This window comes from Bos taurus, chromosome 16 (genome assembly GCF_002263795.3).
Source record: "Bos taurus isolate L1 Dominette 01449 registration number 42190680 breed Hereford chromosome 16, ARS-UCD2.0, whole genome shotgun sequence".
Lineage (NCBI taxonomy): Eukaryota > Metazoa > Chordata > Mammalia > Artiodactyla > Bovidae > Bos > Bos taurus.
The window spans coordinates 21,103,564-21,118,147 of NC_037343.1; the positions used below are offsets into that span (position 1 = coordinate 21,103,564).

At 36.8% G+C, this 14,584-nt stretch overlaps 1 protein-coding gene across 5 annotated transcripts in view; it reads right to left on the reverse strand.

Annotated features, from left to right (window-relative positions):
- GPATCH2 (G-patch domain containing 2) overlaps positions 1–14,584 on the reverse strand; it is a 195,545-nt gene that overhangs the window by 173,361 nt on the left and 7,600 nt on the right. For all 5 annotated transcript variants that reach the window (XM_024976425.2, XM_024976426.2, XM_024976428.2 and 2 more), the window contains 2 exon segments: positions 8,486–9,205; positions 2,772–2,833 (listed from right to left, as the gene is read on the reverse strand). In XM_024976425.2, coding sequence (XP_024832193.1) covers positions 2,772–2,833; positions 8,486–9,205 — 782 coding nt within the window.

The window sequence follows — 14,584 nt, forward strand, 5'->3', positions numbered from 1 at the left end:
ATTCTCCAGGCAAGAATACTGGAGTGGGTTACCTGGCCTTCTTCCAAGGGGATCTTACTGACCCAGGAATCAGACTCTTGTGTCTCGACTGGCAGGCAGATTGGCAGATTCTTTACCACTGAGCCAAAGGAAAAAAGCCCAAATACAAAATGGGGCATATTTATACTGAAAAGTAATTACTTATCTAAAATTCAAATTTAACTGAGGATCCTGTATTTCATCTGGATATAATCTATAAAGAAGACTTTTTATTCTGTATGACAATTTCACTTAAACATTTCTTTAACATTATAAGAATTTCCATCAACAAGAACATAAAACGTTATGTTTCAGAACCAGTTTAAAAATGTGAAGACAATAATACACTGGTTAATTCTTTGGCAAAAACTGTAGGGAAATCCATTTAAGTTACTACTCTTTCCATATTAAGGAAAAACAAGCCTTAATCTCCTGCCAGGAATTAAAAAGTATAAAATTGTAGAACCTGTTCTTTGCAGCTGATAATGGTATATAATTAGCTTAATTTCATGATTTGTATGGAGTGCAAAAGGGGAAACAATCATGAACAGATGTGACTAAATGAAATTAATCTGATTAAGTTCATTAAGAAATAGTTGTGAAAAAGTTGATTTTAAATGAAAAGTGACAACACCACAGAGTTCACAGAGAAACTACACTGAACTACTACAAGCAAAGTATTTTTAAAACAGAACACTATTCATAGGAAGTCTGACTTTGGGGAACATCCTTGAGTGCAATCATGGAGTAATGATCAATTTAAAATTCAGCATGAAAAATATGCCCTCTGTATCAATCGACAGTATTTTGTGATTTTTTTTTTTAAGAAATAATAAAAAGATGTATAAGCAGTCAAAAAAAGAAAAAAGAGAGAAAGCAGATGGTTTTAAAAATAAGAGACAAATAGCATTTTGAATAAGATCTGAGATTCATTAGTCTTCTTCATGATTCTTAGAAAAGCTACTAATTCTAGATCCTAAGAGGGTCATCATAACTGCTGTAAACTTTTTCCCTTTACAGAACATTTCTGATTTCTAAAATCTCTTACTACAAATGTTTTTAAACATAAAAATGCCCTTAAACTTTAATTGAAAGTGATTTTATGGGAAATGCTGTATTTCAAATTATGAAGGAATGAAAAATATAAAAAACTTGGGAAATCAAAGTCACCTGTTTATTTCAATTGAGGATTCCATAGAAAATATTTTTTAAAAAGTAAGCATAATCCAAAGCACATATACATTGGTACTTTCATTGAGAGTTATACTAAAAGTTCACAGATCAGGTAAAAACATAATAAATGAAGGGGAATCACTTAAAACCATCTACCCTAGATCTTAATTCCAATTAGACAACATTATCATAGAAAAATGGGGTTATCTTAGTTTTGCTGTGATGCACTTTATTCTTAATAAAGAAATCAAATAGCTAGAGATTAAGAACTTGGATTCTAAAGTCAGAGAGACCAGACAGAATTCCACAGTTTTGTGACACTGGGGAAATTACTTCAAATGTAGTAGGCTGAGTTTCATTGTCTAAAAGCAAAGAAATGGGGAGGGGACCTTGTAGGGTTGTTTTCAGAATAAAATAACAACTTCAATGTAAAAACAAAACAAAACACTCTTAGTAATGTGAAACATAGGAGGCTCACAATAAATTCTAGCAGATTATTCGAAGCCATTCAATGCTTCTCAAAGACTGAGAGGCTTGTCAGAGTCCTTTTTTTAAAAGTTTTCCCATTTCATTTCATTGCCAAAACCAATGTTTATAATATAACTTCGAGTAGACATAGGTATTTTAACAAAAATTCATGTATATTAAGGTAGTGATGCTTACTCTCAGCCCTAAGGTTCTAACATGTTTCTGCGAAGTCTATGGTCTTGAAAACAGTTATGTATCTACTTACTGGGGACAAATGGCTTTTAAGTAAGCAGAAAGAGTAATAATTTAATTTACTTAATCTGTATTGCCAAGAGGAGGAAAAGACTAAGAAAGAAAACTATGGGGCATCTATTATTTTATTCTTTGTTTCATAACATCATTAAACTATTTAGACTTAAAAAAAAATAAATTTTGTGTTTTTCTTCCCCCCTTAGGTGTTACTGCTTTCCTCTAAAGATCTCCAGAAAGGAAGAAAACGCTTGTATTTGTATGTATCCTGTTCCCTTTTTAAGGATTTCGTAATTTCTAACCAAAGCAGGGAGTTTCAAAATAATGCCATGTTGAAGTATGAAAAGCTTCAGGAAATTTCAAAGATGGGAAAGATGTAAGTTGCAAGACTACTGTTTAACAGTGTACAATACTAAATTCATGAAAATGGTCTAATTACTTACAAACTGGATAGGATGAATGTCACAGCTGAATAAAAATGAAAAATGACTTGCAAATCCACTTTTATTAATGCTTAAACATAATCAAATACATATGGAATCAGGTGGAGAATGAGAACCAGGGTCTTGTGAACTTGCTAAGAGACAAAATTGAAAAGACTGAGGTATGTAAAGCTTTCTCAAGGAAGATAATCCTTCCTTAACATTATTAGCTCCCCAGACTAGCTTTTGGAGATAATCAATTACTTTAGGTTATGAAGACATAGCATGGAAAGGAAGTAAATCCCAGTCCACTAAGTAGTGTGTGGATTGCACGAAGGTAAATGGATTGAAGTCATCAACTCACGAAATAATTAGTAATAAGCACAACTTTAAAATGAAGGCGTTTTTCCCAAAGCAAGAAAAAAAATAGTATCTCAGTACCTTGTCTTCCTTCATCATTGGTAAACAAACCAGCATCAGTACTGCTGAGACTGCTGGAATCACTAAAATAAGGGAAAAGAAAAAAACAGATCAAAAGAACAATTGATCTCTCAGTCATCAAATTTTAAAGAGACATGGCAGCTCAGAGATGGAACTTAAGCTTGACAAAGATCTGCAAGAAAATAAGATGATTTTTTTTAATCAAACTGCAAACATCCCAGTTCCATTAACTACAGAGCATATTATTTTTGGCACATAAAACCACAGGAATCTAATGGGACTCTGACAGCAAGCCAGATGTGACTGCTACGAGGTGCTGACACAATTGATGCATTTTATTATCTGCTTTCATCAAATGCTTACTGCTCCTTTCTTATTCCACGCAATTCAGCTTTGAGCCCTGAACAACACTGCTCAATAAAATGGGGAAGTCTCAGTCAAAAGCAAGCTCAGCCTTTCTTCAGCACGTGAAATAAATACAAGGGCCTGGGATGGAATTATTTTTCATAACCACATTTGCAGATATTCCTGAAAGACATTACCTAGGAATTCCCAACAACTCTATTACTTGGCAAGGAGGAAAGAAGTTTACAATGGTAACAATCCATTAAATCAAAGCTAAGGTCTTTGTGAAGAGAAAATGAATACTGACAATTATTAAGGAGGAAGGATTAAAAAAATAACAGGTTCTCATTACTTCAACAGAGTTGGAGCGTATGATAGAGTCAAACTTAACATATAAATGAAAACAATAGGAAATATTCCACTGACATGAATTAAACAGTCACTGTTAGTTTTACTAGAAGCAATGCTTATATGAGAATCTGCTGCTGCTGCTGCTAAGTCACTTCAGTCGTGTCCAACTCTTCATGACCCCATGGACTGCAGCCCACTAGGCTCCTCCATCCATGGGATTTTCCAAGCAAGAGTACTGGGGTGGGTTGCCATTGCCTTCTCCAATATGAGAATCTAGTTAGTTTAAAAAAATCACAAGGACAAGGTCAGATGATAAGGGGTCTGGTCTTTAAAGAATATTGAGTGATGTTCTTAAAAAAATTCTCATATACTCTCTTTTTACTGTAATTCTTAATACTAACTGATCAGGAATTCACCCCAAGTGCTTTTTAAATTATGTTTTTTCATCAACAGGAAGAACTCTGTAATCTTAGTTAAAAAAATCATATTAATCTGTTTTAAAATATTTCAATTGAGAGTTCAGGATTAAAATTACAAATGAAATTCTAAATTCTGAATATAAAATATTTCAGTTTTTGTTTAAAAAATATGAACAAAAAGGTTAAGAATTTAGGTGGCATATTCTTCTAAGGACCTCTGATTTAGTACCTTTTTAACTTTCTTCAAATTAAGTGAATGTATGAAACTATATTGCACATGTGTTAATGAAGCAAATACTTTCTAAAAGCATCCCATCCATACTTATTTTCTTGTTTACAATCAGGTATGTTTTTCTATACATAGTGATATTAGAGTAATAAAAACACTTCAGAAACATTATCTTTCTGCTATTTAGTTGTTCAAGCTACTATAGATTTTTTTTTCCTCTGTGACTGAGTAGTGCTTTCTTGTCTTCCCCCATCAACACAAACACTTATAAAGGACCTTCTTGTACATGCTGCTGCTGCTGCTAAGTCACTTCAGTCGTGTCCGACTCTGTGCGACCCCAGAGACGGCAGGCCACCAGGCTCCCCCGTCCCTGGGATTCTCCAGGCAAGAACACTGGAGTGGGTTGCCATTTCCTTCTCCAATGCATGAAAGTGAAAAGTGAAAGTGAAGTTGCTCAGTCGTGTCCGACTCCTAGCGACCCCATGGACTGAAGCCTACCAGGCTCCTCCGTCCATGAGATTTTCCAGGCAAGAGTACTGGAGTGGGGTGCTACTGCCTTCTCCTTATTGTACATACCTTGGGTTAAATTCTTTTTCTGAAACCCTTGAGGCAAAATTATTCAAAATTCATACTTTTTACACTTTTAGAAAGGTTCATTCTAAAATGCCTAACAGATCTGGGATAGCACTTTGTAATCAAATATACTAATATATTTTTCAATTACATGAAGGAATATCCACATTAAATACAGGTCAGGTTAGGTCTGGCCACAAATTCTTTAGTTTTTCACAGCTTTCAGAATTTAGATTTACAGATAAAGGAGGGTGTGAACCTATATGCTTTTCTTTTTGTACAATGGTTTTCCAATCTCTCTGAATTCAGATTTAGCCCCTCTAATCTATTCTACAGATAGCCAGACACATCTTTTCAAAACATAACTGGTTGACTAATATTATAATATCCTGGACAGGATCCCGGAGCAGAAAAAGGGCAGCAAATAAAAACCAAAGAAATTCTAATAAAGTACTGACTTTCGATAATGTGTCAACATTGGCTCATTAGTTCTGACAAATGCATTAATATCAAAGTAAATGGATGATACTAACAACAGGAGAAACTGGGCGTGGGATGTGAGGGAACAGGGTATACAGACTACACTTTCTGTACTATCTTTGCAACCTTTCCGTAAATCCAGACCTAGTCTAAAGAAAGTTTATAAAACACACAGGTACATATATGTACGTGTATGTACATGTCTATGTAAAACACAGTATTCTACTAAAATTCTTAAATTACAGCCTCACATTTACTGGATTAAATGTAGATTTCAAGGCTTTTCATGGATAGGCCCCCACCTAAATTCTTTCCATTCCATCTCTGATCCTTATGTTCTTTCTCCAAGCAGTATCCCTGTCTCTTTCTTCTCTGCCTGGAGCTCTTCTTAAACATATAAGAAAATCGGAATTCCCTAAGACCAGCAATTAGTCCTTAACAATCCTTGTCCTGCTTTGAGATGTTTTTCCCTGTGTTCTCAACAACACGCTTTCTTATTTACATCTCATCTAACTGATATTTAGTAGTGCTCACATCATGTGGCTATTAGTGTGCTTAACAAATCAGAAAAAGAACCCCTGTAGAAGGCATTTTTCACTTTCAACAGCTGATAGTCATTATGGCTCATTTCCCAAAGCTACCTCTTCCCACTTTTTTTTAGTATGACTTTTATAACACAGTATTTAGAGAACAGACTTATGAATGCTTATTGATTTAATACATGTACACCAACTCTAAAATCCTGTCCCAGTCTGCTCATTGCCTATATTTTCTCTTCTTGATAACCTGGGCATCATCTGAGAGTTCTCTTTCTCATTTATCTTCCCCAAAGTACAGTCAGCCAACCTTCACTGATTCCAATTCTTAAAACTGCTCCCACGGTTTTATTCCTCTACTATCATCACCATGGTTTTCCCTGGTAGCTCAGATGGTAAAGAATCTGCCCGCAATGTGGGAGACCTGGGTTCGATTCCTGGGTTGGGAAGATCCCATGGAGAAGGGCATGGCAACCCACTCCAGTATTCTTGCCTGGAGAATCCCATGGACAGAGGAGCCTGGTGGGCTAACTCCATGGGTTCGCAGAGTCAGACACGACTGAGTGACTGAGCACATCACCATCAAGGATGGTCTGAAGGTCAGCCAAAACCAAACAAGACACTGTGGCCAAGATTAGGGATCCTGATCAAATGTAAATCTAATTATGCTAAAAATTCCTGATTTTTCATTACTTTTATAACGAAATTCACACTACCAGAGCTCACAGGCCTCCAAAGCACACTTATTGCTGTAGCCTCTGTTCCCACTTCAAATTGCAGTAATAAGGAACTACATATACTTGCTCACATACATTACACTTGCCTCACAGCCCACGCCTCTGGATGAGCTATTCTGTCTACCTGGGATGATCTGCCTTAAATCCTCCAATATCTGAACAAGGCTTCCAATCACCAGTACCTTCTGCTTAGCACGTTTCTTTATCACCATATGCTTGTGTGGCTATCCCAGATTATGAGGCTGGAGAGAATCAGGTTTGTCTTGGGATGAGTGAACATTACACAGTAGTTATTCAAATGTGTGTTAAGTCATTTGTGACCCCAAGGGCTGTAGCCTACCAGGTCCTCTGTTTATGAGATTTCCCAGGCAAGAATACTAGAGTAGGTTGCCCATTTCCTTCTCCAGGGGATCTTTCTGACCGATATCAAACCCAAGTTTCTGGCACTGCAGGCAGATTCTTTACCATCTGAGCCACCAGGGAAGCCCTAAATCACACACAGAGAAAAGCTTTCCATTCTTATCTATAAATCTTCCCACAGAAGGAATATATACCTAATTCTTAAGTGACCATAAGAAATAGTTGTATAAGTAAGTCTAAAATACAAGGAAAAAAAAATAATTTATTCAGGAGTGAAAACATCCTTTTTTGAAACTCGTAGAGTGATGACTGCTGGGTAGCCTGATTACAACCTAATACTCACTCTTTACAATGAAAATAAATAAAAGAGTTTCATCTCAGTTCTCGTCCAGGGCATACTGTCAATAAAAGGCACACATCGATAAAAGGAGGGGCTTCCACAATCAATCTAGAAAGCAGGTAACCTGGGAATAATCCAGAATTGAGGATTTACCTCAAATGCCACACATCCTCTTTCCCAGCAACTGAGCAAGATAATTACTTTCAAGTCAAGCTGGATGGTCCTCAGCCACAATGGTCCGATACTAGCATACAAATAATTCTCATTCCAGTAGAAAATGACAACTTTTTTGGAAGAAATGCAGGTAAGAAAAGTTTTCACAATCTTCCTAAAACATTTTAAGTAATTTTTAGTTTTTTAGAAAAATTACATAAATAGCAAACCACCTTTAATAAAAGGTACATGCTACAAACTTTTAGTAGGTCCTACTCGTATCTGTAACCACATTTACAAGAGAGAAAAAAATTACATATAAATATATAGAGAGAGATCCATAGCTCACACTCCACATGATTAAAATGATGCCAATCTTACCAACTAAAAATCAAATATTCTTTCCAGACCATTTTTAAAGAATATTTTTTCTTGATCATAGTTTTGCATTTGATTTTAAGGATACACTTAAAAGGATGAACAGGGTCACTGTTTTCTCATTCCTATAGGTAACATTAGTTCTGTGTAAAAGAAAAGTGATCACTTACCTTTTGAAGGTGTCAAAACAGTCCTTAACAACTCTTCATTGTGATAGACCTGCTTTCTAGAATGGACTGATTAGACTAATTGCCAGAAGATCGCTCCTTCTCCCATTTGTGTAAAAACAAGGTCAGGAGTTTCTGGACTATATATTGGGTTTTACAGTTCATAAGTGATCAGAATTCCTAGCAATCTACAGACTTCTTAAAATATCTAGTCACACACTGTGAAGTGGTATCAAGGTTTGGTTCTCAGAAATTAGAATACACCAATGGATCATGACACTGAAAAGCACCAACGGCTAAAGCTCTATAATTACACAAAAACATAATTATAAATGCAATGCTAAGAGTTATAAATGCGTTGTTATTCAAAAGCATTCTTTCCCATTGAAAATCCACTTCCTTGTCTCTTTGTAGCTGAAAATTAAGTCATTAGGACACAATCAAAAGACTCTGTATAAATCAAACAAGCAATTTTGCTTTGTGTGAAACATCATAAATTATAAGTAAACAACTGTGGTTAAACAGTAGTATCACTACTGTTATTATAACTTATAATCACTTTCAAATAGCATCAATTAAAATCTAAAACACAATCAACCACAAACATTGGAGACATATTTTTATATTTAGAGAACAGAAAAGTCACCTTTCACTCATGAGTTCATCTGAGACTTTTTGCTCTTCATATTCCATTTTGTCCTTATTGGTCTGGCTTATTTCCTCACTTTCTAAAACTACTCCTTCATCTTGGATTTTTGGTCCCTGTCTAACTATTTTCAATTTCCTTTTTTTGACTTTGTTCTTGGAAAACTCTTGATATTGGTAAGCTCTGTTGTCATTGTCCATGTCCTGATCTCTGCAGCCTTCCAGGGGCTGGGTCATCGTCCGCTTGTTGGGGTTCTCCGGTGGGAGGTCCACAGCCATGCGCTTGACCTTCCGCCTCCTGCGCAGAGTCCTGTTCCCAAGGCTGTCCATGGCAAAATCAGACTCATGCCAGAGGGGTCTTTTCCCTCGAACATTATTATTCAAGTTGGATGACGGCCTGCGCTTTGCCACTAACATTTGGTCGTCAGAGTCACTGTGATCCTTTTTATTATTATTGTGGTTCTCTCTATAATCCTTGCTTGGTTCTTCTAAACTAGAATCAGAGCCTTCACTTAAGCAGTGACCGGTCTCCCATGGGTGATGCACATTATACGACCTCCGTTTTCTCCCCCTCCGCTTCCTGGCCTGGCGTTTCAGAGGGCAAGAGATACTTCGAGAATGGTCTCCCGTTTCAGCAAATCCACCTCGAGCTTGCTCGGAGCTCTCCTCCAAGGCTGAGACAAGATCATGAACCAGTTCTTCCATGGTTCGACTGAAATGCCTACGTTTTTTTTAAGGAGAGAAAAAAAAAATTAAGTAGTCAGAGTTAACCACAATTCACACTAAATCTGACTAGAATTAATAGTTAATACAAAGAAATATTTAAAAGCTACTTAGTTTTTCTATTCAAGAAAATACAGTTCCAAATATTCTGACTCATTTTTAAGCTTTTTCTTGTATAAGTTATTTTATTAAACATAGGAATTACTTCAAGATAGAGTAAGCATAATACCCACAATGAAAGAGCTCAGTAATTTTATATTTTTATTGTCCAATTATGGAAAAGTTATTTCCCCTTAAATCTCCATACTTTAGTCTACAGCTGTCCTTTTCCTAGAGCCAGTTTTTCTAGAGCAGATGTAGGAGTAGAGAGAACTTTCTCAATCCCCTGCTGCCCCACCACACACACATACACACACACACACCAATTTCTAAGGAAAATACAATCCTCTACTCACCACATGCTCTACTCAGGCACTGCCATGATATGCAAGGCAGACAGACAGGCAGGCAGGCAGGTACATTCAAGATTTGTAATACATGTGAAAAAAAAATTTAACCAAACATAGGACATATATTTGCAGTGAAGTGAAAGTTGCTGAGTCATGTCTGGCATTTTGCGACCCCACGGACTATACAGTCCATGGAATTCTCCAGACTAGAATACTGGAGTGGATAGCTGTTGCTTTCTCCAGGAGATATTCCCAACCCAGGGATTGAACCCAGGTCTCCCGCATTACAGGCAGATTCTTTACCAGCTGAGCTACTAGGGAAGCCCTGGGCTAATCTCACAAGCCAGTGAAGCAGAAACTATGTTCATGTTTAACCTGGAGCCTCACTGGTCTCTTATGGCCCATGATTTGTTTACAATCAATCTGAAGCAGTTGCTTAGGGCTTAAAAAAACAGAGACCAAAACACTGAACTATGTGAGAAAATCATCCACTAGTCAGCAAGGATAAACATCAGTATTCTTTAGGAACCCTTGTAAATTACATCAATTCTTTCCAAACCCAACTCTCAAAGATTCTAAGTATGTTGGTAAGACACAGGACGCAGATATATGATTTTATCTTTGAAACACTAGAGGTAATTCAAATATGCACCTTTCTTATGAAGATCATTCACAATTATTTCTTAAACTGAGTTCTAGAAGCATCTAGGATCAAAATATTCTCCATTACAGAGGTTTATAGACTTTCTGGAGTCCATAGCAGGGGTGGCTTATTTTCCACTTTCTGCTTTGCGGGACAAATATCAACAACCTCAGATATGTGGATGCTAGCACTCTAACAGCAGAAAGTGAAGAGGAACTAAAGAGTCTCTTGATGAAGGTGAAAGAAGAGAGTGAAAAACTTGCCTTAAAACTCAACATTCAAAATACTAAGATCATGGCATCCAGTCCCAGAACTTCATGGTGAATAGAAAGGGAAAAAGTAGTAGCAGTGACAGATTTTATTTTCTTGGGCTCCAAAATCACTGTGTATGGTGACTGCAGCCATGATATTAAAAGATGCTTGCTCCTTGGAAGGAAAGCTATGACAAATCTAGACAGCATATTAAAAAGCAAGAGACATCACCTTGCCAACAAAGGTCTATGTAGTCAAACCTATGTTTTCCCAGTACTCATATATGGATGTGAGAGTTGGACTATAAAGAAAACTGAACACTGAAGAATTGATGCTTTGAATTGTGGTGTTGGAGAAAATTCTTGAGAGTCCTTTGGACAGCAAGGAGATCCAACCAGTCAATCCTAAAGGCAATCAGTCCTGAATATTCATTGGAAGGACTGATGCTGAAGCTGAAGCTCCAATACTTTGGCCACCTGATGTGAAGAACCGACTTGTTAGAAAAGACCCTGATGCTGGGAAAGACTGAAGGCAAAAGGTGAAGAGGGCAGCAAAAGATGAGACAGTTAGATAGCATCACTGACTCAATGGACTTGAATTTGAGCAAACTCTAGAAGACAGTGGACAGGGAAGCCTGGCGTGCTGTAGTTCACGGGGTCGCGAAGAGTTGGAAACAACTTAGCAACTGAACAACAAGAACAGCAAGACACATTTTCATAAAGGACCCAGTAGAAAATATTTTAGCTCTGCAGGCCATTAGGTCTCCATTACAACTACTCAACTTTTTCCATGGTAAGCCCAAAACAATCATCAGGAATACAGAAATGAATGGGTATAGCTGTGTGCTAATAAAATTTTATTTATAAAAACAAGTGATGGCCAGATAGTGTGTTGATCTATGGTCTATACACATAGTCTTCATAGTCCATAATCTCAGGCCCTCACAAGATTCCTTTAACAACTTTCAACTTAGTCTTTTCCTTTTAATAATAACTTGAAAATGAACACACAGGTGATTCAACTGGATTTAACACTTACAATATGAGGTACATATAAGGTTTCCAAAACTTGAGTACTTATTATGAGCCAGACCCATTTCTAAGTGTTTCATATGCATTACAGTATGTCTCCTACACATGAACCTTCAAGTTGCAAACTTTCAAAGATGCAAACGTATGTTCACGTGGCTGGCTAATCACATGAGTTAGTTCACATGTCTGGCATACGTTGTCATGTGCATGCATCCTTTACAAGCAGTTGTGCTTTTGTGTACATTACTGTATGGCATTTTATAGTGTCTTCGTTTTAAGCACAGGATGTTCAGAAGCAAGTGTAAAAGCAGCGGTGATGTAGCTGGTACTACTGCACTTTTCAAGGCACTGTACTGTAAGGTTTTAAAAAGTTTTCTTTATTTTTTGTGTATTATTTGTGTGAAAAGCACTGGAAATCTATTACAGTACAGTACCATACAGCCCATCGGGTTAGTTGGGTACCTAAGCTAAGTCTCTTTGACTTATGAATGCACTCTCAGAAACGAACTTGTTCATATGTAGGCAACTTACTGGACCTCATTTCATTCTCACATAATAACCCTATAAGGTGGGAGATGAAATACTCAGAGACAGAGATTTAAGGCAGCTGGCCCAAAGTGACACATGTAGGAAGTTGGAAAAGCAGGATTCAAACTATGACAATCTGGTTCCAGAGCCTGAGTGCTCCCCTAACTACACCCAAGAATACCTCCGTAACTCCAGCATACAGTTTGCATTTTTGTTTATGACTGATTTAGTAGCAGGAGATACTATTTATTATAGGGACAGATTTAATATGTATCTATATAAAGCTGATGACTCACAGTTAAGCATTATATTCTCCTGAACACAAAAAAGGGATGACAGACTTAAATTAGCACATTAGGGTGGGGAGAGTGAGTTGAATTCAAAGAACCAATGATGCCTCAGTTAAAATGCATTCTGTAAGCAATTAAGTAACAGGACACTGTCTTCCAGTTAATGTGGGTTTGTATTTTCCGTATCGCTCTCCTTTGACATTCTGAATGAGAAAACAAAAAGTCTATAGAGACACACAGTTTTCAAAAACATGGTGATTCAAATAAATATTTGGCCACCTGATGCAAAGAGCCAACTCATTGGAAAAGACTCTGATGCTGACAAAGATTGAAGGCAAAAGGAAAAGAGGGTGGCAAAGGATGAGATAGTTAGATAGCATCACCGACTCAATGGACATGAATTCGAGCAAACTCCAGGAAGTAGAGGATGACAGGGAAGCCTGGTATGCTGCAGTTCATTGGCTCACAAAGAGTCAGACTTGACTCAGTGACAGAATAACAACAATAACAATAACAACAATAATTGTGACACACAATTAATTGAACTCTGCAAGGCTGCTGCTGCTGCTGCTATGTCACTTCAGTCATGTCCAACTCTGTGTGACCCCATAGACGGCAGCCCACCAGGCTCCTCTGTCCATGGAATTTTCCAGGCACTAACACTTTTTTCTTTTTTCCTTTAAAAAGGTTCTGTATAGTACTGGGGTTTCAGAACACTGAACTTGATGAAGAGAAATACGCATCACAGAGAAACAAATAGTAAGTCAATACAAGGGCTAAAATTCCAACTACACTGATAAGCTAAACGCATCTTTTTTCCAATACCTATACGTTTTTATAACTGCTTTTTTGTTTTCCCTTTACTGCAAAGAGTATTTTGTTCTTTTCCTTTAACATTACTTCTTTGGAAGAAATGTTGTCTGAGAATTATTATCTTTGAAAACAATACTGCATCTTTAAGATAACTCGCTGTAAGCCAGTGCAGATGTTTTTCTGGAATTCTCTTGCTTTTTCTATGGTCCAACAGATGCTGGCAATTTGATCTCTGGTTCCTCTGCCTTTTCTAAATCCAGCTTGAACATCTGGCTGGCAAGAGAATTCTAGAAAAACATCTACTTCTTCTTTACTGACTAAGCCAAAGCTCTTGACTGTGTGTGTCACAACAAACTGTGGAAAATTCTTAAAGAGAGGTCCGTTGGCACCACTGACTCAGTGAACCTGAGTTTGAGCAAGCTCTGGGAGACTGTGAAAGACAGGGAAGCCTGGTGGGCTGCAGTCCATGGCGTTGCAAAGAGTCAGACACAACTAAGCGACTGAACATCAAACAACAAGCCAGTGTAACATGTAATACAATAAAGATTCTTTGTCTAAAAGAAGACTCAGTATCACCTGATTCTGGAGGAATTTACTTTTTAAAGAAATTGTTTCCTTATCATGGGTGAAAGACTGGTTCTAAATAGTAACATGAAATTAACTCAATGCATGAATATAACCTCCAACTAAAAATGCAGGTTATTTTGGAAGTGACAATTCAGTGCTTTACTTTGGCAGAGAAAATGTAATGGTCCTAACATTAGAAAAAGATTAGCACAGGAGACTTAATCCAGTAAAATTTTGATACTATTCAACTAATTTCATTTAAATTAATTCATTAGTACTGCTCTAACATAATTTAACAAAATACAACCAACAGTATTACTAAAAATGAAAGCAAACTTTCTTTAAAGCATTATTAAAATTGTGCCAGTCTTATCTGATCTTATATTTTCTCAGGAGAAACTAAAAAATATCTTAATGAGAAGAATCTAACATATTCCATCATGTGGTTCAAACACCAATCAACTAAAACTACTTTAAAAAGCTTTTCAGGAAAAAAAATAAAAAAGAACAACAACTTACAAATAAATGGAAAAAAACAAATTTAAGTGACATTCAGTGTTCAAATCACCTTTTCTCCTTTAGTTTCAACTCACCAGTCTTACAAGTCAATCTCAACCAAAGTATCTGTAAATGAGCCAGTACTATTACAGTTGGTCAAGCTGCTTCACTCACATCTCTCAGGTAAAACTGGCATCAACAAGCTTCACAGAAATAAAGTCATTATAAGAGACCTTCACATCATCAGTAGCTCCTTTATTCCCTTTGCCTTGGCAGTTATTAAAGACCACTGCCCTGAAACATGCT